Below are 25139 nucleotides of genomic sequence, written 5' to 3'. Positions count from 1 at the left end.
CTTTAGACGGTGTTCCCAGATCATCAGGCCAAGAAGCAAGTGGTTCATAATTTTTCCAGTCGCCACATGGGAGTATTTCTGTTTTGGAAGCATTCAATTTGAGATGGCTTCTTGTCATCCACTGTTCCACAGCTTTGAGACAACTGACAAATTGTGAGTTTCCAATGTTTGTGGAGCTTTCCAGTTTAAGGAGTATTTGTGTGTCATCTGCATAGTTATAGTATGTGAGATTAATTGAATGATCAGTGCCGGTTATGAATTTATGTATATGTTAAAAAGCATGGGTGAGATGATAGAGTCTTGAAGTACGGTTTGGCAGCAGGTTATGCATGACATTAGTTCTGTTTTGTAGGATGTTATCCAATCAAGAGCAGTCCACTCTATGACGGCTTAGTATAGTCTTTGTATTAGAGTGTCAAGGTCAACTGTGTCGAATGCAGCTGACAGGTCCTAGTGAATTAGTGCAGCAACCCCGTTTCGGTCAACTGTGGTCTTAACCCCTTCAGTGCGGAGCGAATTTACACGCTGTGCTGAAGATTCTAATGAGCCTATGGGCTCATGACGAAACGGTTCAGTCATAAGCACAGCTTAACTGACGCTCATGATGGAACCGTTCCGTCATGAGCATGGAAGGGGTTAAGGTAATCCCAGATGACATCGAGGGCAGATTCTATGCCTCTTCCTGGATGAACAAAGCGATACCAAAGGGGATGATGGACAGAGCGTTTGAGCAAATCAAACACTCACCCCCAGTCAACTGATCTGGGTTTAACCCATCACCATTCTTTAGCTCACTCCCCCACCTCAGTTCAGACAGGCCATATGCAAATCAGTCTGACCCTGTGCCTCATGAGAACAGTCCAATCCGAACTGTCAAGCCATGGCTTCCCTGGACCGGAAACAAGCATCCCTGGACCGGTTTCAGATTCATAATCCTCATCAGCCAGGCTATCTTGATTCCAGTGGTAGATGGAATCCTGTCTGGAAGTCAGAAAGTATGGAAGTACCTTCAATGAATTGTGACATCAGAGCAAATGCAGCTTTTTCTACCAGTTTGCCCATGAAAGGTCCATTTGAATTTGGCGTGTAGTTGTCGGGGTTAAGAGGGTCCAGGTTATTTTGTTTTAGCAATGGGCGTGTATGACTTTTTGAGATCTGGAAATATTCCGGTACTTAAGAAACTATTGATGATTCTTCTTACTGTTCTGGCAGCAGAGGTAGTTAGAAGAATTTTCTTTAAGATTTGTGGTGGACATGGGACAAAAGGGCAACCAGCAGGCCTGCTTGCTTTGAGCAGGTCTATAAATTCATTGTGTGATATTTGTTGGAAGGAATGGAGAGGCTGGGTTTGCGTATTCTTGGAGGATTGTTTTGGAAAAGGATTTGTGCTGGTGGTTATTCTTTATTTTAAGTAGGAGTCCGACGTGTCTGCTTTGGTCATGTAATGAATTGCCAGTTTGTCTGTGAAATCTTAAGTAATGGGGTGAGCTCCTTCTAAACAATTTGGTTTACGAAATCCAGTGAGAATGTTATAGATTTCTTTATTTGCACACTTAGGGGGTCAATAGGATGGCAGGCAGACTTTCGGGGATTGGGACCACCCGCCGATGCTGCGGGGGTCTCGTTGGTGGTCTTTAAGATGCGCCCGCTAAACTGGCGGGCGCATCCTGCATTCCTGACATTCCTGTTGCGCACTTCCATGCACAACAGGGCAGGCACCGCGCCGGTGCCTGCCATGTTGTGCATAGAACTGCAGCGGGGTACCATAGGTACCCCCCATGTGCACTCCCTACCCCCTAAATACCAGGGGGCCCGCTACAGGCCCCCAATTGCAAAAACTGCCTGCCTTTATGTGTCTGCGTTGCCGCCACAGAAAGGTACAACCCTACAGACATGTTAATATGGATGGTGGTGTCTCCCAGACACCGCCACCATGTTAGCAATTTGCCGACCGGGCGGAAAACCAGCGGACGGTCTTTTGGTCCGTCGGGGTCCCCCCCCCCATGGTAATGTGGTGGGGGGTAAATGCAGAGCGGGTTGAGGTTTTTCGCGGGCGGATCGCCACCGCCAAACGGGTGGTGGCGATCCACCCGCAATTCTAATGGACCCCTTAGCATTTTGAATTCTGTCTGAATAGTGTTTTTTCTTAGTTTTTTTAATCGCTGACTTGTCTACTCTGTTAAGTTTCTCTAGGTGAAGTTTGTCTTGATAGGTGATGTTTTTGAATCAGGTATGTTGTAGCTTTCTAATTTGCTGTTTTATCTCATCTATCTTTATATTTCTCCAAGGTGCCTGTTTTCTTTTGTTCTGTTGCATTGTTCTTAGTGATATAAGAATATCAAAAGCTTCCTGTAGCCACTCATATAGTTTTTAAATTTAATATATTGTATCTTGATCTGTACTGGATGTTTTCTGTGTTTCTAAGTGTTCAAAATTGAGTTTGTTTCACAGTCCATAGGTGGATGCATGTAAGGTAGTTTTAGGAGTGCTGCTTTGTGTTGTTTTTTGTTGGAAAGCAAACAAATAGTGGTCTGACCATGTGACTAGAGTCATTGTTTGAAAGGTAGTTCTGCATTTGCAAAAATTACATCTAGAATGTGCCGAGCAATGTGTGTGGGTTTATGGATGATCTGATGTAGTATCAGTTGAGTCTGGGCCAGTGACAATTGTTTTTGGATGTGGCATATTGGGTGTGTCAAACCAAATGTTTAGGTCACCCAGAATGCGTAGTTTGGAATGTAGTGTTTAAGGTTTGAAACTGTGTCTAGAAGTGTGTCTGGGAATGTTGCATTAATAGGTGGAGGTCTGTAAAGGAGTAGGAAGTTACAGAAGGAAGATGGTGTAGGGTTGCATCTGGTGAAGAGCGTCCCACAGCCTTGTATGGACACGTTGTCAGCTTTAGTAATATTTAATGTTTGCTTGAATACAACTGCTTGGTACCTCCTCTTTTGACAACATGATATTGTGTGATAGTTTGATAGCCTAGAGTAACGGCTTCATGCAGCACTGGAGCAATGTCATCTCCCAACCATGATTCAGTTATGAAGAGTAAGTCACATGTGTGTGGCAGCGAGATGGTCGTAGTTGTGAAGCTTGCTTTTGCAGAGTGATCGAGCATTTTTTAGTAGGCTGTTTAGACAATGTGCTTTTGTGATGGTGTGACTTTGTTTTGAAGAAGAGTGAGGAGTATTTTGTGGGCTTGTAGCAGGCGCATCCCTAGTGCAGGTATGAGCTGTATGAGGATAGCAATAGTGCAGTTGTTCCTCATCCAGCAGGCTTAGAAGGCCTTTTGATGTGTCTGCATGTGTAGGTGGTGAAGATTGTGTTTGAGAGTGAGTTGGTGAGCTGTGTTGTTTTTGTATAGTAGCATTGTTGTGCAGTAGGTATGGAGATGAGAAGCTGTGAAGAGTGGCAGGCAGACTAAAGTTTACCCGCCATCCTAATGACCCTCTAAGAGTAGATTACTGCAGTCTCAGAGCAAACTCTGCTTAGCCTCTGAGGTATAATTAAGGGTGGGCGAGTTGGAATTCTGCTGAATTGATCAAAAACTTCATGAATTCCGCTCCGCAACTCCATTCCGTCTCACCACAATTAATAAAACAGAAACCTCACATACCCTTGGTAAAACAACAAGTAACTATTATTACGTGCTAAAATGCATATAATCATCTCACAAAAGTCAAAATGAAAATACAGCAAGCAGTGAGAGAGGGGATGATGTTGATGTCCTCACTAACCTAGGGAGAGAACCAAGCAGATTCCTTGAACACAAAGAGCACATCATGCTGAACAATTGGTGGTGGTCCCATCCTCATAGGACCACCCCAAGCACAGATATGGGCAAAAAATACAATCCCAACCAAATGCCCTGCAAAGGATTATGGAACAATATTCTAGGGTGCAGTGAATATTATAGTATCCAATATCAAAACATTGCTCAAGGGGCAGGCTCTCGGGCTCTACTATAATATTCACTAAGGGCTAGATGTAGGTAAATATGTTTTACCGATTCTAAAATACCGAATTTTACCAATTTGGTATTTTAGAATACGTTAATCCTATGTAGGTAATTATTCGGTAAAGATTCGGTAATTACTTACCGATTCGGAGGCCCATAGGAATGAATGGCAATTACCAAATCGTTAAATACCGATTCGCTAAAATAGGGAAATAGTCAAGGGTGGCAGGGTGTCACTTTGACACCCTGTTGCACCCCTGAATAGTGCTGGTGTGCACATGTGGCATACATACATGCCTTAAGGATGTTTGTCACATGGCACAGGTGTAAATGCACATATTTGCATTTACATAGGAATTCCTTGTTTACCACCAACTAATCGTTGGTGGTAAATAACGAATCCTTTCAGCCCAGAAGCCGAAACGGGTTTGACTGAAAAGAACAGATGGTGACTGTTTTCTCTGCGTCTCCTGTTGCAGTTGATTCCTAAATGAAATGGATGCAAATTTTACTAATCTTGTGGCTTATTCCTTCGAGGGCTAAACTCTACGATGGTATGTCTGCTGCTGTAGCCCAGCCGTGGAAGAAAGCCTGACGCTTGCTGCGGACCCGTGATGGCGCCCAATGGCGATATCAATATACGGGAGATTGGTGTCCAGGAACAGCTGACCACAGACAATAGGACACCCAGCGCAACATTTTCATCAGCCCACAGGGATTTTAATCACTCAGTTATTTACTGCTTCAATGATGAACTCACTTGAGACAATTGGGTCATGCACTACAAGATCCATAAGGCCATTTATGTGACCACGCCCTTGGAGGCAGGCGCTTTAAATTACAGTGCATGCTGCATCATCATTGCCAGCAGATGCCATTGAGAAAGGGATAGGATTCCCGAAACCGGTTTGGCTGAAAAGAACAGATGGTGGCTCTGCATCTCCTGTTGCAGTTGATTCCTAAATGAAATGGATGCAAATTTTACCAATCTTGTGACTTCTTCCTGCGAGGTCTAAACTCTACGATGGTATATATATATATATATATATATATATATATATATATATATATATATATATATATATATATATATATATATATATATATATATATATATATATATATATATATATATATATATAAAATAAAACTATGCATTGTAGGTCTGTGTTTTCAGTTACTCAATGAGTCTGTTCTATTCTGCAGTTTGAGAAAGACGCACATTAGAATACTTTTACATAAAATAAAATAAGAATAAAAGGTGATTGACTTGGCAAGCAAAGACCTGGAACGCCAAGGCTGGTTTAAAGTACCCACCACGAGAGCTACCCATTATCACTGGCTACCCCAGGACCAGAAAAACGTCTTTGCAATCAATGTCTCTGAAAAACCGATAGGGTTGATCTGGGTGGGGCTAATAAACATGTATTTGGCACTGCATTAGGAGCCATTCAGATGCACCAGTAAAGAAAATGGCACTTTTATATAAGTAAGCTGAGCCTTTTTTTTTTACTTTTTCTGGGTTGTGTGTTCTTGCTTCCTTTTCAATGTCAGTGATTACACATGGTGTGTGTGTGTATGCTTTGCAAGTTTTAGCTGGAGGATGGATATAGGGATGAAGAAATAGAAATTTGAGATAGAGAAATAGATAAGTACATATAGACGGATGGAGATAGATAGATAGATAGATAGATAGATAGATAGATAGATAGATAGATAGATAGATAGATAGATAGATAGATAGATAGATAAATAGATAACTATTTGTGGGCTTTTATAAAGCACATGACTTACGTGTGATGCAAAGTAGAGGAAGAAGGGTGTGGAGCTTTCCACAGCATCAGCAATGAAACATTCTGCAAAGTCATCATACATGGGTTCAAGATGGGTGAAGTCAACTGGCTGCTGGATGATCGTCTCATTCCAGAAAAGAGGAAGGGGCACATGTTCAATCCAGTATGCCACAAAACACTTGATATCAGGTGGGAAGCAGGTCTGATTTAGGCTAGCACCCTAAAAATCACAAGAGAAACAGCCATGTGAGAGGAAGCCAGACTGCTGGCAACTAGTTTCTGTGACAGGCAGCAGTGAAAAAAGGGGTCTCATTTACAGTTTGGCCTATGAGATACTTGGTCACTGTAAGAAATTGGGTTATTAGTTGTGCAAGTTGTGAGGCCTGTGCTAGTAATACATTCACAATTTCTCTTTACTGGTAACCACGCACCTCACTGAAGCACTTGACCCTCTGGGGTAGTGAAGCAGAGCAGTCCAGTGCCTACTTAGGGGAGGTTGTGTGGGCTAGTAATCACCATTCACTGGCACACAATACTAACACTCAATAAATGGATGTCCAATCAGTGCTTTTTCTTTGAAAAAGGAAAGGTACATTTATTACACGCTCCCACTACTGAATACTGCACATTAATTTACAAATATATACGCAAGGAGATACCTTGGTAACACTCTGAAATTATATTTCACCTAAAGGCCCAAAGTTCCTCTACCACATGTACCAGAAGAACATCACAATAAGGGGGTTATCATAATAAATATACAGGCTTTGACAAAGGCTCAGCACAACAACATATATGAAAGGTCTATTGACTTTGTCAAGGGGATCACCCTATTAAAATACCATGAATCCACAGGTTAACAGCAACCGTCACATCACAAAATGCAATAATAATATTTTAAAGCCATCATTAGAGTCAATAAAGCATTACAATATTAATAAAAACCACTGTCAACAACATGTTGTCAATAAAGCTACAACAGTGTATCTGTGTCTTTTTTTATACACCTTCAGGCCATAAAACATACAGCCATAAAACTAACCCTTACATGGCACTGCACTCCTAGCTGAAGAGTAAAAGCTCTAGGCTTAGGAGTCCTTTAAAATAGGATGGGAAATCATGTGGGGGAGGTCATAAATGTTGTGACTCCAGCAGCGGCGGCTGGTGACATTTGAAAGTGGTGGGCGTAAACGTTGGGCATGATTTTTATATAGCAAGCGATGTGAACATGTTCTATGGGCAAAACTGTGGTCCAGGGGGAGTCCCTCTCCTGAGAAAGAAATTAAAAAAAAGATTGCCAAATGGTGCATTTTAAAGCAAATGAATGCAGCGATTAATCAAGGCTTATTAAGCAGTGGGAACGTATAGTCTTGAAATATTAAACACATTAAAAACTGCCCCATATCTTCTTGCATTCATTTGCTCAACAGTTACTGTAATGTATAATGTATAAATTGTTCTGCATGAAAACTTTAGCCCTTTAAAATGTATACTTGCCCAGTGTCTTGCACTGCATACAGCAATAATTTTTGGAAAAATATGCTCTAACTAGACTTCGAGAAGCACCCACAGGTGCTAGCTGTAACCAGTCATATAGAAATATGTGCAGACAGGTCTTTAAGTGAGATTAAAAAAGTGGGTGCTCTCTATAAAGGATCATGCCGAATATATTTCTGTGAGTCCCATAGTGTGCCACGAGACCGATATTTTGGTTTCTCTTTGAGATGTAATTTTATCCAGATAAATAGCACAGCAACTGACATTCGCCTAAAGCCTGTCAGTATGGTTGGCCTTGTCACTGGGTGTTAGCTGTTTAAGATAAATGAGTAACAACAATGATTTCTTATAAATAATTAACATAGGAAATGTTTAATTTGAAATAGTGAGTCTGTGAATTAAATAGCATTGAGGCCTGTGGGAAGAGTTTTGGCCTTCAGTTATGTGTGCTTTATGTTAGATATGTATCCTCTTTTTCTCTGCATATCTTGTCCATCTGCACATCTTCAACCCCCACTCTTTTCTCTTCAGCATCCTTTTTTCACTCTTTCCCGAATGCCCTTTCTCACATCTGTCACTTCACCGCTCCCAACATGCACTGCAATCCCTCAAATTTAAGCACTTTAATTTCTCTTAATTTAGTCTTGCAAATGTTTTGACATCAGTGTACCTCCTTCACACACATATCCACAGAATTTCAGTTGAAAATGGAATACACAAAGTGTTCTATGTGCTCTGCAAATAGGCCAACCCACTGACAGGCCCTTTGGTTGGCTTTAGCCTTAGCGCCTGAGACAAAACCCCTCATAAATTTAGGCCCAGATCTCTGTACAGGGGTGAATGTATGACATTGTTCTGCATTCTGTCCATCAACTGTTGTTTTTGCATTCCTCATAAATACATGGCATGGCTCAAGCTTCAAAGTATGCATAGGATAAAATACAGATAAACAACAACGTTATAAAATAGCTAACTCATAGGGAATGCAAGATTAAGTAAAGCATGTAAAATAAGAGTGGAACTAAATTGCTGATATGCATTCCCTCAACGTTTTTAACATTCATTGTTTGCAAGTCAATCCATGTTTTTAGCATCAGTGTTAACTTAAGGGCATGTACACAGGGCCAGTTGTAATGCCATGCCCGTTTACGTCAGGATGTCCGCCTGCCATCCAATTGGGGCCCATAGTGCCAATGTTTAAAAAGGGGGAAAGAAATCAACCATCTTGTTATCGGCCTATCTCCATCTTGGATTCCTCCGTAAAGATACTAGGGAGAATAATTTTCCAAAAAATGGAAGATTGGATGGAGACAAAAGTTTTTTTTTTTCCAGATGTACAATATGTCTTCTGCCCTGGAGTGGGTACCGTACAACAATCATTGAACCTAACTCTGTTAATGGGAAAATAAATAAAAAGCTAGGAGAGGTTTGTTGCATATGGCCTTTGACATGGTGGACAAGGGGAGGCTTTCAATTCTGATGGAAGAGGTGGGTATCAATTCCTTGACAGATCTCCTTAATCGTCTTCACAGGGGTACGAATGCCCAAGTTAGATACAGTCAGAATGGAGAATGCACCCCTTTTTCAGATCTAACCGTGGAGTGCAATAGGGTTGTATTTTAGCTCCTTTTTATATGAAATCTCTTGAGTGTTAGCATGAAAATCAAAGGATCTACCCATGGTCAAAATCGCCCAGTCCCCATATTAATCTATGCGGACAATACGGCCCTTATCGCCTGCATCGCCATTTGTCTGCAGGTTTTACTAGATCTTTTTAAAGAATTTATGGGCAATCTGAATGATCTAACTGTGAAAGAATACTCTAGGAGAGACTGTTGTTGATATGGTACAGAATTTTAATTATCTTGGAATCCTGCTCGATGCCAATCTAAAATGGGCCAAGCTCTTAATTCAAAGGGCTTTAAAGTTTGCTGAGGCAGTTGATGCTATTTTTCATTTTGTAGAGAAACTAGGTCATGAACCTATTAAAGAATTAATTATGCTATATAAAAGCAAATACCTTTCTGTGGGTATACATGGGGCAGGTGTGTGGGGCTCATTCAGCCCAGGGAATTTGCAAACTGTCAAAAATAAAATCCTATGTAGGATTTTAGCAACTCCCAGGAGCTCTGCGAACTTTCTTACCCAATGAGAGGTAGGCCTCTCTTTCTTGGCGGACTTGGTGAAAAGTGCACCTCTGCTCCTCTGGATAAAGATATAGCACTCTCCTCTAACCAAATTCTCTTGCATAGTGCTTGAGTACTGCATAAAACAAGACCATATGGATTCTATTTTATGGTTGGCTAATGTGAAGAAATCTAAATGTATTTTATTGTCCAAGTAAAATAGATAATAATTTCAAGACAAAATTAAAAGCTTTATTTTATGAACTTAGAAACAATGTTAGATGTTCTAGAATGTGATCAATGGAGTAGGTCCTCCGCCACTTAGCAATTATGACTACATATGAGATAGAGCTTTTCTCTGGATAGCCAACCCTGAAAGCTGATTTAACTTGACACGTTTTAGACTAAGTACAACACACATTTTCTGATGGCCTTTCGAAAGAGTGGTACCTGGTTTTCCTCCTTGCCACAGCAATCCATTAATCATTCTAGCTTTTGTTGTATATTTTTTCACACCTGGAATCCAATTTTTGTGACCTTTGTTACATGCCAATCATCGAACATCGTGCATACGCAGCTTATTTGTTTTGCTGTAACTAGTTACATCTGTAACACTTTCAGAATTAGGAAATAATATGACATCTAGGGATTGCTTGTGATCTTTGTTTTTGGCACCAAATTACAGTGTTGACGAACAATCAGTTAAATGCTAGAATATTATAGGATGAATGTGGTATTGGGGAATGCAGGAATTACCAAATCCGGAGCTGTAGTGCAACTAGTGATCATTTATTTAAAGGAAGTCCACAATTAGACACCCAAGGCTAGAGAGGAGCTAATTGGGCAAAGCTCTGACCCAACTGACAATCACCAGGCAACAGGCGAGAATAATTGTACAATACAACTTGATGGTGTAGAGACAGAATATTGATGCAGAAATATGGAATTGCATGATATTGAGTCCAGAATGGTTTTTTTATTTTTTTTAAAAACTTTATTGTGCAATTTAAATACGATTACAACCATGGGCCTACAACCACAGGGGCCGGCCGCTAGAGCACAGAAAAGCAATCATTGACTATCACAGGACTGCGGCCGATCTCCTAGAGGTCCGGCAATAACACAAGATACAATTCTCAGCAACCCTTGATGAAATCAGGATATAGTTGTTTTTTGTTTTTTATAGAAAAGAACAAAGAGAAAAAACAAAGAAATCTCAAGGCGTTAAACATTATGGACAAAGTCGTGCTCCTACGGGGGAACCTGCAATACAAGATGAACAACTGAGCAAGCAATAGAGATAGTCAGGGGGGGAGTCAGTGGGGAAGTCAAAAATCAGGAAAGAGAGTAGACTACACCAGGAATGTCGGATCAGGGGGATAGGGAAATATCCGGATTCTCCTCAAACGGGGGGGTACATATGTTTCCTCGATAGGCGTTCCATTGGCCCCAGATTCTAGTCCACGCCCCAGGCTTGCCCCCAGCTAAATACACAGTCTTCTCTCTGAACATACACCAGTCCATGTTCTCCTTCCATACTGACACGGTGGGGGGCCGTTGGGAACCCCACAACTGCGCAATATCTCTTTGCGATCATGTTCCCAAGGGCCACCCACCGGGCCTGAGCGACGTTGTAATCATTCGGCTCCCACACATTCAACAGACATCTCCGGGCCTCAGGCAGTAGAGCAACCCCGGTGACACACTCCATAACAGCATGCACCCAAGTCCAATACGCAGCCACCTCCCGGCATTCCCAGATGATATGGAGGAAACTACTCAAACCACATCCACGCTTACACAAACCACCATCTGAAGAAAAACCCATGGAGACTAAACGAGGACCGGTAACATATACCCGATGAAGAATTTTGAGTTGGACGAGACGGAGACGGGCGGGTATGGCCACCTCTTTCGGGGAAGACAGTGCTGACTGCCAGTCTTCATCGTCTAGTTCCAACCCATCCCCAGTCCAGGCCTTCCTGAGATGCACAAGGAGATCTGCCCGATTGTTGATTAACTTCTTATATATTAATGAAATCGTACTATCAGGCAGATGACCATTGAGTATTTGGTCTTCCAGTGGGGAGGACTCGAGAACATTGGCATCGGCAGCAAAGACCGATGTCAAGGCATGGCGGACCTGTGTGTACCTGAAAAACTCTCTTTCAGTCAACTCATACTCATTCTGTAGTGCCTCAAAAGTCTTAACTGCAACCTTCACCCAAAGGTCACCCACTCTGCTTATACCAATCATATCCCATTTCTCAAAACCTTTGGTTGTCCAGAGGCATCCCAATCTCTCCGACGCATACAAAGGGGTCACTCGTGTCAATCGATCCTTCCATCCCAGGGCAGCATTTGCATCACTCCACACGCGCACAGCAATCTTAGTGGGTCCCGTTAAATTCCTCCCTGCTGCCCTTGAGTAAAGCGCCCTATTGTAGTTCCCACCCGGCAACTGGTGCTTGTCCATCTCAAATGCCGGATTTGGGCTGGGTGCATACATTGCGTGATTAATCGCGCACAGTTGGGAGGCCCAATAGTACCGCCTGATATCCGGGAGCGCCATGCCCCCGTCATACCAGGGGAGGGTTAGTTTAGCAAGAGCAATTCTTGCACGGCCATCCCTAATGAGCCGCCTCTGCAGGCCTTCCACCTCCCGAAAGTAACTTGCCGGGATGATGTCAAACGAATTCTGGAGTGCGTATAAAAACCGAGTCAGAGACATCATTTTAGAGAGCGCGGCGCAACGGAGCGGCGACAACGGTAATCTACGCCACCGAACCACGTCAAGCTTCAACCTCTGGAGAGGGGGGAAAAGATTGTGCGAGCAACTGGATCTAGCGATATGAAAATCCCCAAATATTTGAAACCGGACTGGGAACCTGAATAGGAAATCTACTTGGCAAGGGAGGGAGGCCACCCAAAATGACATACACACAAGACTTAGACCAATTTATGACCAGACCGGAATTCTTGCCGAACGAAGTGAGAACGTCAAACAAGACGTTAAGGGATTTACGGGGGGAGGTAAGGTATAAGAGAATATCATCGGCATACAGCGAGATTCGATCCTCAAAATCGGGAGCCCACTGAATGCCCTTTATCAACGGCTCCCATTGGAGCCAGGCTGCAAGGGGCTCTAAAGCAAGAGCTAAGAGCAGGGAGGACAGCGGGCACCCCTGTCTCGTACCCCTCCCAAGAGTGAAGGACTTGGACACTCGACCGTTGACGACCACCTGAGCCAGTGGTTCCCTATATAAAAGCTTCACCCACCCAATAAATTCCGAACCGAAGCCACATTTCACGAGGGCGGCCCAGATGTAAGGCCATTCTATCATATCAAAGGCCATCGTGGTGTCTAAGGAAGCCAAGATGGCCGGCTCTAGAAGAGACCCCACCCTCGCGAGAACACCATGTAAGCGCCGCAAGTTGAGTACGGTGTTCCGATGTGGGATAAAACCGGATTGATCTGGATGGATCAGGTCACAAATCACCGTAAGCAGACGATTGGCGAGAACTTTGGCTAGGACTTTAGGCTCAGCATTCAACAGGGAGATGGGCCTATACGATGCGCAGCCATTCCGAGGCTTGCCCTCCTTAGGAATTACCACGATCGTTGCCAAACGCTGATCACAAGGGAGGGTGCCAAGGTCTTGTGATTCTATGAACATATCGCGCAGATATGGTGCAACTTTATCGGGGCGCAGTTTGTACAGTTCAATAGGCAAGCCGTTCGGGCCCATAGCCTTGCCCGAACGGACAGAACGAATTGCAGTCGCAATCTCATCTGCAGACAACGGAGCATCCATGCACTCTCGGTCCTCTTCGGATAGGCAGGGCAGCACAATATCACGCAGCAAGAAATGGGAGTCTTTCTCATCTCTTTCAGACATCGGGGAATACACAGTACGAAAATAATCCGCAAAACACTCCACAATCTCACTGGGGTCAGTCACACACTCATCATCCAAAGTCTAAATCACGGGGACCACACGATTCGCCCTTTCTTTCTTGTCAAGCCACGCAATCAATTTACCCGCCTTATCCTCTACATCATAGAGTCTACCCTGCTGCTCCCTGTACATTGTTTTTGCAGCATCCGTGACAAGGGACTTATAGTCTAGCTTGCTGTGTCAGAAAATACAGCTTTGATCCATATGGATACTACGTGCTGCGCGTTCCAAATGCGAATGTGGAGAAGCGTGGCTCACTGGTTAGAGCAGGCAGACCCTGAAGCAGAGGTCAGACCCGGGACCAGGGTTCAATTCCCGACGCGACAGGGTGTTGAGCTCAAATGTCCACGGACTCGATAATTCTCGCTTCGGTGCCTGACCTAATCATGGGCTCACACTCTGCAACTCTGGACATTAAGCTTGCTTAATCTCCCCCCCCCCCGCGGCGGGGTGCCTGGCTTTCACCTTGGGGATCCCCTGTAGGGGCTATCTCACAGGGAAAAACCAGGACGGGTTCTCAAGGCATGCGCGGAGATACCCCTTCTGGCGCTATATAAGAAATATAATAATAATAATAATTCGTATGGATCAGTGAATTGTACGGTCTTCGGTACGATTGGTATGGAGAACTGCTTTGGGTACACATCTTACTAGGTCGTACGTACTGGTACGGTTCTCCATACAAACCGTACAGGAAAAAAACTCCGTGCGGCTATTCGGAGCGCATTTTCCCGAATCTAAATTGGCCTGTTGATGTATATTTCAAACAATGATTGGATCTTTTTAGAACATTTGTAAAAAATATTTTATAATTAATAAAAATATACATTATTTATTTTTTATTTTTTGTTTTTTCTCCATTCTTGTCTATGGGGAGTTAGCCTTTTTATTATTTTTATGACAAGGCCATTTTTTCCCATTTCCTCTGTTTTGTTTTTAGGTCATTTTGGAAGATGGCCCCTAATAGTTAGAGCTGTGTTTTGTCGGTTAAAAGAAGCTTAATTTAATTTACAGTTAAGTTAGTTTTAGGGTAGGAGCGAGGTAGTAGTAGTGCAATTAGATTCGTTAGGACGTTATTTGTTCATTTTTGGTGTAGTTAGGTGTTGTTTTGGTAGTTTGCAGCCAGATGCATCAAGCAAAGAAATAGAGAATCGTTTTTTGCGATTTTTAAGGAATCACAAATAAGGACTCGCTATTACCTATGCATGATGCCAAATGCGAGAAAATAAATAATCGCAAAAAATCGCTAAATACATTAGCGATTCCATGTTAAAGACTCGCAAATGTGAAAAACCTGTATTCTCGCAATTTGCGATCTCGCAAATTGCGATACCGGAAAAACTACAGAGTCGCATTGGGAGCAGGCTGATGACCTCACAACCAGGAAGTCAATCAGCCCATGCTGCTTCCTGTGCACAGAGGAACTGAGAGGCAGGAGCAGAGTGCTGTGGGAGAGAGCAGAAAACAAAAATTGTTGTTTGCTGACAGGAGGAGAAGACAGCCAAAATGTCCCAAACACCAACAGAAGAGGGTGCAGTGGCCAGGAAGAGAAAGATACAGTTCAGTGAGAGAGAACTTGAGAACCTCATTCAGGAGGTGACAAACAGCCATTACAAGCTTTTTGGGAAGCTCTCACTGAAAGTACCTGAAGCTGAAAAAAGAAGGATATGGAACAGGATCAAGAACAAAGTAAATGCTGTGGGGTGACACGCATAGATGATTTAAAGAAAAGATGGTACGACCTGCGCAGCCGTGCCAAGGAGCCGATAGCTCAAAGGCTGAAGGAGGCTAAGGGGACCGGAGGAGGAAGGTCAACAGTCCCAGACAACACAGCCCTGGAGGACCTGGTTGAGGGCACTATCCAGTCTGAAACAGGGGTGGGAGTAACGCAGCTGGATACATCTGAGGCAGCCAGTAGCACACAAGGTAAGATGCATGAAAATCAACATATCAATGTACACATTAAAAGTGCCCAATCTGTAATTAACCACCAAACTCACAGTAAAAACAGTCCAGGCCACATTTAACATAGGGACCCAAATGCATTATGGTACCTGTAGGCTGCAGAACAACATTGCTAGTAATGATACAACTTTGCAAGCCTAAATGCAACTAAAATGCTGCACAGTCAGTGATGAGAGACAGTGAGAGTTTAAATGTAAGTTAATTTAATGTTGCACAACATTAGCACCAACACAAAATATTTTTGCACTGTTTCACATCACAGATGCAGCAGAAGTAGACACTGATGACAGTGAATGTGGACACAGCACACAGGTCATTGAAGAGGCTGCTGTGTCGAAACCTGTGACACCACCACCACCCAAACCCAAGGCAGCGCCAAAACGCAGGGCCACAGTCACACCCCTGCAGCCAATGGAGACAGATCAAGAACATGAAACTGCTCCTGAGACAAGCCGTCCAAGTGTGAGCCACACAGCTACATCTCAGGCACATGTCCGGATGAGTAGAAGACGCAGGCCAAGGACCCTTATCAGGGAACAGGAGGCAGGATCGCCCAATGTGTGGGGTGGCGTGGAGTCACAGATGTTGGGGGTGCAGCGCCTGCAAGCGAGGCATATGGGAGCCATTAATCTGCAGATGACAAAAATGATTAAGAACATATCAGTCATGGCCGAGAGTGTGAGGGAACTGACTACAGTTGTGGAAGTAAACAGACAGTCAAACAACATACCGCAGGAGGTGGCTCGTGTGATGCAGGAGGGACACAACACACAAGTAGAGTTTTATGTAGAGTTAGTTACGTGTTGTTTAATTCTATTATCTTGTATTTAATGTTGATATTAATGTGTGTGGGTTTGCACATGGTATTGTGGGAGGGGGTTCATTTTTTTTTCTTTAAAGGTATTCCGTTTCATGAACGGATGGTGCTAACAACACGTTTATATTTTTTTAAAGGAAAATGTACTTCATTTTTTTAAAACAAGTTACTTTTTAAATCAAGTTACATTGCATTTCCTTTTATTTTTTAATTGTTTGCTAGGGCATTTTTTTAAGCCACTTTTTAGTTTTTAGGTTTTTGAGAGTTTCGTTATTTCGAGGATTGCATTATTGGAACCTTTTTTCTACAGGTGTATTTTGAAATTTTTTGGGGGCTTTCTTTTTTAATTAATTTGTCTTTCGATTGATCTACTATGTAGAATGTAAAATATTGATTTTTGTGTAATGTAGAAATATTGATTATAAATATTGATGGCAAATATATAGGGGCTGATTCCGATCTCAGTCGGTAGGGCACCGAATCAGGTTCGGCATCAGCGGATCTGATTCGGATGCTGAATTTCTGTTCGAGTCATACACGGGTCCGGACGTCAAAGTACGATGCGAACAAGCGTGAAACCGCTCCATACGACTTGTTCACAAGCAAACCGTGGCACGCAATGGAGACGTTTCACAACCGACCTAGTACGATACTCGATTCGGATAGCTGGATCGAGTCGGAGCATCCGGCTCGCAATAACTCTTGGAGTTGGACTTCAGGGGTCCACGTCAGACCCCCTTACGACTCAGACACAGGGGGAGACCCATGGGTCTCCCCAACACAGGCATGTACGGTGGGGGTAGCACCGACTCGTTCCCACTGTAGGGGGCACACTTGTCCGAGTCGTACCCATTCAGTCAATGGGAGCTCATGTACGCATCGTATGACCGGCTCCTATTGACTTCTATAGGAGTCCGACTGAACCGAGCCCGACAGTATACGGCTGCATCGTACTCACTAGGTCTGACTGCAGGAGTCCGGATCGGTCAGAAAACACAACGGATCCGGCTCGGTCGGAGTGCTTTCCGACCCAGATCGGAATCGTCCCCTTAGTTGTGAATAATATCGATTTCTTTTCTTTTTCAATCAATCAATCAAACCCTTTGTAGAGCACGTTACTTACCCGTGAGGGTCTCAAGGCGCTGAGGAGGGAGGGGGTGCTACTGCTGCTTGAAGTGCCAGGTCTCAAGGTGTTTCCTGAAGGAGAGATGGCCCTGGGTGGTTCGTAGGTGTGCGGGGACGGAGTTCCAAGATTTGGCCGCCAGGTAGGAGAACGATCTTCCTCCGGCGGTGGTTCTGCGGATCCGTGGGACAGTGACGAAGGCGAGGCTGGTGGAGCGGAGCTGGCTGGTGGGTGTGTAGAATGAGAGGCGGCTGTTGAGGTATTCGGGGCCCGTGCCATGGAGTGCTTTGTGTGCGTGCATGAGGAGCCTGAATGTGATCCTCTTGTTGATGGGGAGCCAGTGCAGGTTTCTCAGGTGGGCGGATATGTGGCTGTATCAAGGGATGTCGAGGATGAGTCGTGCGGAGGCGTTCTGTATGCTTTGCAGTTGTTTGTGAAGTTTGGCGGTGGTTCCTGCGTAAAGGGTTTTCCGTAGTCCAGTCGGCTTGTGACGAGGGCCTGGGTGACCGTCTTTCTGGTTTCGGTGGGGATCCACCAGAAGATCTTACGGAGCATGCATAGGGTGTTGAAGCATGATGACAAGACAGTGTTGACTTCTTTGGTCATCGTGAGGAAGGGGTCCGGGATGAATCCCAGGTTGCGTGCATGATCCGAGGGTGTCAGTGCGGTTTAATGTATTTTGTTAATTAGTTTGGTATTAGTAATTTTATGTTGTTTTATATTTTTTATGTTAAGATGTTTATTTTCATTGTTTTTTAATTAATGTTTAGGAGCAGGATACTGGGTTTAAAGGGGATAATAGTGGGGAGTAATTTAAAATGTTTAGATTATTATTTGAAAATTAAATTTTTGGGGGGCTTTCTTTTTTAATGAATTTGTCTTTCGATTGATCTACTATGGATTTTTAAGTTTTTGAGTATCTACTGCAACATAATTGTAAGTTATTTTTTATTATTATGGGTAGGAAAGGTTTTTGGTTACATTGGTTTGTTTGTGTCTTTTTCATTTTAATAATTATAATATGTCATATATTTTTGTGTTAGTTTTAAAAATTTTAATGATATAATTATAATTATTAATTTGAAAAAGAGTAGAATTATGCTGTTGAAATGTTTTGTGATTTTAAAATGCTTATGATGTCTAGCATAATGTTTTGTTTAAAGTATACATTTAGCAATCATGTCTAGGTATTCCAGCCCTTTTGTGTTTGGAAATAGTTGAGTTTTGTGTTGTAGGTATTCATACATTGTTTTTGTTTGTTTACTGAGTTTAGGGCCAATTTTAGGGCCTCATTAGGATAGCATCTGCCGCCACACCAGAGTAGGAGGGACCGTCCGCAGGGGCAGCGGCGGTCCCTCCATGCAGATAAGGATGTGACCGCCACCCTGTATATTTAACTTTGCGGCGGGTGTTGCTTGAAGCAGCACACTCCGCAATGTTAAATAAACCATGTTTTCCTTTGCGTGCACGAAGCTGCAGGCACCGCGTGGTGCCTGCCGCCTCGTGCACGCAAAGGTATGGTACCCCCGATGTGCACCCCCCCCACCCCCCCTTCACCCCTGGGGGCCCACAACGGGTCCCCAAAGAAAAGTCCGTATGCCTTTCCATGTCGGAAATGCCGCCGTGGAAAGGCATAGGACCGACGCCAGCCATGTTAAAGCGGCGGATGGAAAAAAGATCCCCCAGCCATCCTAATCTGGCGGGGGGGGTCTTTTTTCTGTCTGCAGCGGTGAATCTGCATCCTCCGGGCCGGAGGATGCGGATTCACCGCAATCCTAATGAGGCCCTTAGTTAGGGATTGCTCTAGCCTTAGCTCTTGATAGCTCTGTTCTTTTTTATAGCTTCTATTAGTTTGTGTAGGGTTGGTTGTCTTCTTTCTATTGTGGCTTTGAAAGCATTATGCCATCCTTCCACTGCGTTGTTAGTTTTAGCTTTTTGCGCTAGAGTGCTACCGTAGACGTTCCACCAGGGTATTTGGAACTTTGGTTGTCTATGGTGTCCTGACCTATGTAGCCTTCCTACCCAAGTGTCTTCAAAGTAATCTAGGAAGGAAGTTAGTTTAGTTTTGTTTGCTTGATAGAAAGGGCTTTCAAGAAGTATGTTATAATGGTTGGCTACTTCTGTTGTTGGTACATAGGCAGGGCTATTCATTTTTTTTTATTTGGTAGGCGATGTTGCTAATTGTGGCATAATCTATACTTAGGGCCCGATTCCGATCTCGGTCGGAAGAGCTCCGAATTGGATTTGGTTTTACCTAAACTTATCCAGAGCCCTTGTTTCCGACTGACTAGTTCCCAATTCCGAAAGACCAAGTTCGATGCCTGGAAACCCTTAGCACTGACCCAATCGGTGCTGAAAGGCATACGGAGAGGTAGAGCCCTCCGGAGCCAAATGGTACAACTCTATGGAGTAGGTTTTCCAAGTGAGCAAGTACGATGAACGAATCGGGCAGCCTTTACAATTCATTTTGTCCAGATCCAAAAGGCTGCCGGAATCGGTCTTTGGGGGCCTGTAGCAGGCCCCTCTTCACCAAGGGTCTTCCGAATCATGACCATGGGTGTACCCGTGTGTCCCCCCTTTTAGACCATACACAGTGTGGCAGGCCAAGGGGTGTCCGCCACAGGGTGCACGATGATCCCCAACCACCCCTTTTGTGAATGGGAGCCTATGTACGCGCTTGGTACACAGGCTCCCATTGAAGTCAATGGGAGTCCAACCAAATCGTATCCGGATGCATTCAAATGCATCATACTTGTTTGGTCGGACTCCCCTGACATGAGTCCTAGGGAAAGCATTCCGGACACAAGTTGTTCGATTTGCTTTCCGAACGAGATCAGAATTGGTACGTTTTTGTAGGTGTCTCCAGATAATTTGTTTGAAGTGGTAACAGCAACCTTGTATTGCAATGTGTAGGTATAATATTAAAATTGACTGAATCATTGCTTGTTCAAAGTCAATTATTATTTTTTGTGGAAAGTCGTTGTCGGTGTATTGTTTTAGTATTGAAAGGAGCTCTATGTAGGTGGTGTTGCTTGTTAGGTAGTAGTGCGTATATGAAGGGGATGTTAGTGTCTTCATATTCGCCCTGGATGGTATATAGTTGGTAAAAATGCTGGGGCAAACTTTGAATGTTCCATCCACGTTTCACAGTTTTTAAGTTTTTGTAAGTTGTTGTTGCTGGCAAAGGTGATAATTTGTTTTTCATGACTGTTATTGTCATGAAGAAGGAATTTTTCAACTTTGTGGGTGATGGTGTATGCCCTTAAAATTCTAATTTCTGCAAACATTTGGGGAGTAGGTGGTGTTTAGTTCTGGCAATTCATCTTTTTAGAGTGGTGGTGGATGGTAGTTGTCCTGTGACATGTTCAGGAACCATAGTTAACACATTTTTTTAGTATTTGGGTACTGGTCTGTTGGGAGCTGGTACTTGCTTCTCTGATTGTTTGTAGAGCATCTCTGACTTTGATTTCAGTCACATTGGGGGGATGGTTATGTTCTCAGTTCTCATGTTGCAACGATGACATCAGGCAGAGGAGAACGGCTATCCGTATACCGGATGACTCTTTGATTCAGAACGGGCGTAGCAGCGTATTTCCGTCCCTGCGAAACTAACATTAGGCAGAGGAAAGCGGTTATTTATACGACGGACAAAATATTTTTTGATTCCCGACGAGTGAAGCGGGAAACCTTGGTCACTACCTAACTAACTCAATTTGGAGAATTATCTCGAATCTGAAATAATAGAACTTAAGCTGCTATTGAACCAAAAGCTGTACTGCCTTGTGGAAGACCAGATATGCACTTATATAAAGAACCTAATCAACGCTAAGATTTGGTCTCTCGCTGCCTTTAGATGTGGTGTCTCAAAAATGATGGAAATATCTTTCATGAAAATATGTTTCACGGATTAGGAACATCATATATTCTTTAACTGTACCCTGATATCTTGGATCAGATTAGTTGAAAGAGGTCCTGAGGAAGGTGGCCTGGAGCCGCCGAAACGCGCGTCGACCTGGAGTGGGGTCTCATGCAGGTTTTTGAGACCTTCAAGTTGGCGTGAAGATTCTACCAACTAAGACTCAGTTCTTCCTTTTTCCCTAGATGGTGTGGTTTGAGTGAAGTATTGGTGTGAATGTGGTAGGATTTTGAGACTGTGTGTATGTGATCAGGTGGTACCTTCTTGAAGTACTTTGTATCATTTTTCTGTATATATTTATTATCTTTTGTATTGTTGAAATGTTTATATAAAAAATGAATGTGTGATGAAATGCCTTTTACAAATTAAAGAATAATGAATAACATAAAATAATGAACAAACTGAAAATAATAAAAAAAATATGATAAAATATGACTGATGTATATCTGTCACCGAGGTTAGACTGACAGTAGGATGTATACCAGTATTGTAGACTAGGGTCAGTGTTGGAACAACCTTTTCACAGTAATGTCTTTTTTCTTCCCCTCTGTTCCATGGCCATAATTAATTCCTTGAGGGGGTCCCATCATAATTGCTATGTTCTCAGATATTAACTACATTTATTTCTACTGTAGTGGCTCTCCCATAGCAAGAATTGGAGTAATATTTACTACATTTCCAATGGGTTTTGTTTCCAGTTCTTTTTTCTTGCCTATAAGTGTAGCCCATGTAGCATAGAAGTAGTTTTCTCTTTTGTGAAGTTATGAATTTAGCTCCTTCTGCCATTTTATACATATATCTCACAGAACTTCACCACACAACATCCACTTGAGAAGACAAGGACGAAAACTGACCCAATTTGCAGTGTGTAAATATTAATTTGTTGCCACGCACCTCTGCCTATAAATGTATTAATCATATGATTTTGAATAGTAAGCATGTTTGTATAATTATTATATTTGAAAATAAACTTACATTTGTCTTGCTTTAATTTTCTTGATGGATCGTTTTTCGATGGTCGTAGTTTATTCACTCGTTTTTTTCTGTTGGTTTAAAAGCAAAATGTTATTTTTATTAAAGTGTAACATTTAATTTGATAATTTTGTTTATTTAGTTTCTATTTTTATTTAGTTGAGAAAAAAATACTTAGGGGCCCATTAGGATGGCGGGCGTACTTTCGTCCGACCGCCACCCTAGCGGTGCTGGGACCTGCCGCCAGTGGTGCGGCGGTCCTGCATGGGCGATTAGGATGCCACTGCCACCGTGGCAGTGGCATCCTCCATTCCCAGCATTGTGGTGGGCAGTGCTCACAGCACCGCCCGCCACAATGCTGGGAATGCACTGTGTGCATTGTCATGCACAAAGTGACAGGCACCGCGAGGTCCGAATCGCGTAGTACGATCCGTAGGAAAATAATACGTACGAATGTGTGCGAACCGTACGAAAAGCAATGGAAAATCCGTACGATACAGGCCCCTCATGGTGAACCGTACGAATCGTAAACATGCTGTAAGACCCGACAAGTACGATCTGGACCGGGAAACGAGAACGTGATTCATACGGAAAACGTCGTATGAGCAATTCGTACAGAGAGCCACACATTCACATACGCACCGTACCCCTGCAATCATGGGGGTACGCACCATACCCCTATGCTCTGTACCCCTACGCAGCGTACACCCATGCACCGTACACCTACGGACCTTACACCCATGCACCATACACCGACGCACCGTACCACTACGAACTGTACCCCGATGGACCGTACCCCTACGCTCCGTACCCCTACGCACTGTACCCCTGCAATCATGGGGTGCATTCGGATACCTGGGGGAGTCAGGTTCGCACGTGGTTCGAGTCGAAATATGCTTTCACGTACATTTTAAACTTGCATAGAAAAGAGCTGTATGGAGTGTTGTCGTAATGAATCGTACTTGCTGGTTCGTGAAAAACTGCTTCAATCCATACGGACGTCGTGTACTGCGTGTTCCGAATACGATCTGTATGTATTTTTAAGTCGTATGGTCTTTCGTACGATTTGTACGGAGATCTGCTTTGGGTTCAGATCGTACTTCATCGTACGTACGTACGGGGACGTTCAAGGTGTAAGATTTGTACGGTAAAAATGCTCCGTACGGCGATTCGTTTGGGATTTTACAGAATCGGAAACGACCCCTTAATGTTATGTATTTTTATTGTTTTTGTAAAATATTTGGTACATGTTATTTTATTATATTATTGAAAATAGTATATTTTTATGGTTAAATGTTATTTTCGGTTTAGTTTATATGTATTTTATCAATATTCATGTTGTGGAAATTGTGTATATCCATGTTTTTGATGTGTTTCATTTTATTTTAATGTTGATATTTTTGTGTTCTTTGTTTTTGTTGTCGATATTTTTGTCATCGAGTTTTTTTTAAAGATATTTTTTTATCAATGTTTGTGTTATTTCAGGTTTGCGTATACAATATTGTTGACTCAATACTTTTGTAGTTTGATGTTATAGGAGTCGATGTTGTATCAGTGATTCCAACTTGACAGTGCTTGATTTCAAACCTTTCCATAAAGCTTGTTATCTGTCTTGAAACAAAAGATAAACCATTGTCTGCCACAATACAGCAAGGGGCACCTTCAGTCTTGAAAATATTCTCCATAAAAGACACCATTGTTGCGGAATTTGCAAACTCTACAAACGAGAAATAAACCATTTCGAGAAATAGTCAACTGCTACCAATAAATACCTTTTGTCAGAAGGGAGCATATTGAAAGGTCCATGGACATCCAAGGCAATCTTTTTACATGGCACTACAGTAAATGGAACAGGAAATAAAGGCTTCCTGTTCAACTTCCAATGTTTATCTGAGACTACACATTGGGGACAAAGTCCAATGAAACAGGCCACCTGTTGATCCAGACCAGGCCACTAATATATATTTGCTTACGTTTCTTACACATAGCCGAAATTCCCTTATGTCCCTCATGTGCAATGCCAATAAACCTTTCCCTCAAGTGGACAGGAGGTATTGTTCTTTATACAAATCCCATTCTCAAATGACAATTCTTCACTGATTGGTGCAAAGCTGCTCAATTCCTGACTGAGCACTCTTCCAGTAGGCCATTTGGTTCTAATAACGTGTTCCACATTTCTTAAGATTTCATCCCCTTCATAGGTGCTGACCACTCTTCTTGAGTGACACTTTCATTGCAAGCTGACACTGTATCAACAAGACCAAAATACACTCATTGTCAAAATCGTCTTCACCATCAGTATCACAAGGAAGAGGAATTCGAGATAAACAGCCTGCCTGGATGTTTTTTCCACCTTGAATGTACTTGACTGCAAGATCATATTCTTGTAGTTTGGACAGCAACCTTACTAGACGTGCAGAGGCCTTCCCTAAACGATTGCCAGCTAATAAGAAGACTAAAGATTTATGATCAGTAAAGATTTCACAACTTTTGCCTCACATATATTTCTTACATCTTTGCACTGCTTAAACAATTTCTACAGCTTCCCTTTCAACAGTGCTGTAATTGTTTTCAGCACCAGATAAAGCTCTAGAGGCAAACGCAATAGTGTCCTCACGTCCCTCAACCCACTGTCCAAAGATCACTCCAAGCCCTTTAATAATAATAATAATACTGATGCTTGTAAAGCGCGAACAGCTACCTCACAAGGAGGTGTCCCGGCGCTAGTAGAGAGCTTTCAGCTTAAGACAGAAACTAGGTGAAATGCTTAGGTTTTTTGCATAAAAAGCCAGGTCTTTAGGAGTTTCTTAAAACTTGCTTCTGTCGAGGTGGATTGAATATCCAGAGGCAGGGCGTTCCAGAGTTTCGCCGTGCCGGCAGAGAAGGATCTGCCCCCAAGTCTGGCCTTCCTAACTCTTGGTATGGTTAGCTGAAGCAGGGAGTTTGAGCGTAAATGTCTTTCCTGATGGTAGCGGGGGAGTCTAAGTTTTAAATAGTTAGGGCATATGACTTT

The 25139-nt window shown here is 43.0% G+C and overlaps 1 protein-coding gene across 1 annotated transcript in view; it reads right to left on the bottom strand.

The window, feature by feature from the left end:
• Positions 1-25139, bottom strand: part of LOC147750913 (arylsulfatase A-like) — a 495797-nt gene that overhangs the window by 248637 nt on the left and 222021 nt on the right. The window contains exon 4 of the mRNA XM_086937290.1: positions 5753-5963. Coding sequence (XP_086793416.1) covers positions 5753-5963 — 211 coding nt within the window. The remainder of the gene's footprint in view (positions 1-5752; positions 5964-25139) is intronic.

This window comes from Lissotriton vulgaris, chromosome 1_1 (assembly GCF_964263255.1).
Source record: "Lissotriton vulgaris chromosome 1_1, aLisVul1.2, whole genome shotgun sequence".
Classification (NCBI taxonomy): Eukaryota; Metazoa; Chordata; class Amphibia; order Caudata; family Salamandridae; genus Lissotriton; species Lissotriton vulgaris.
Note: the sequence above shows the minus strand (reverse complement) of the source record. Positions and strands in the feature narration are given on the sequence as shown.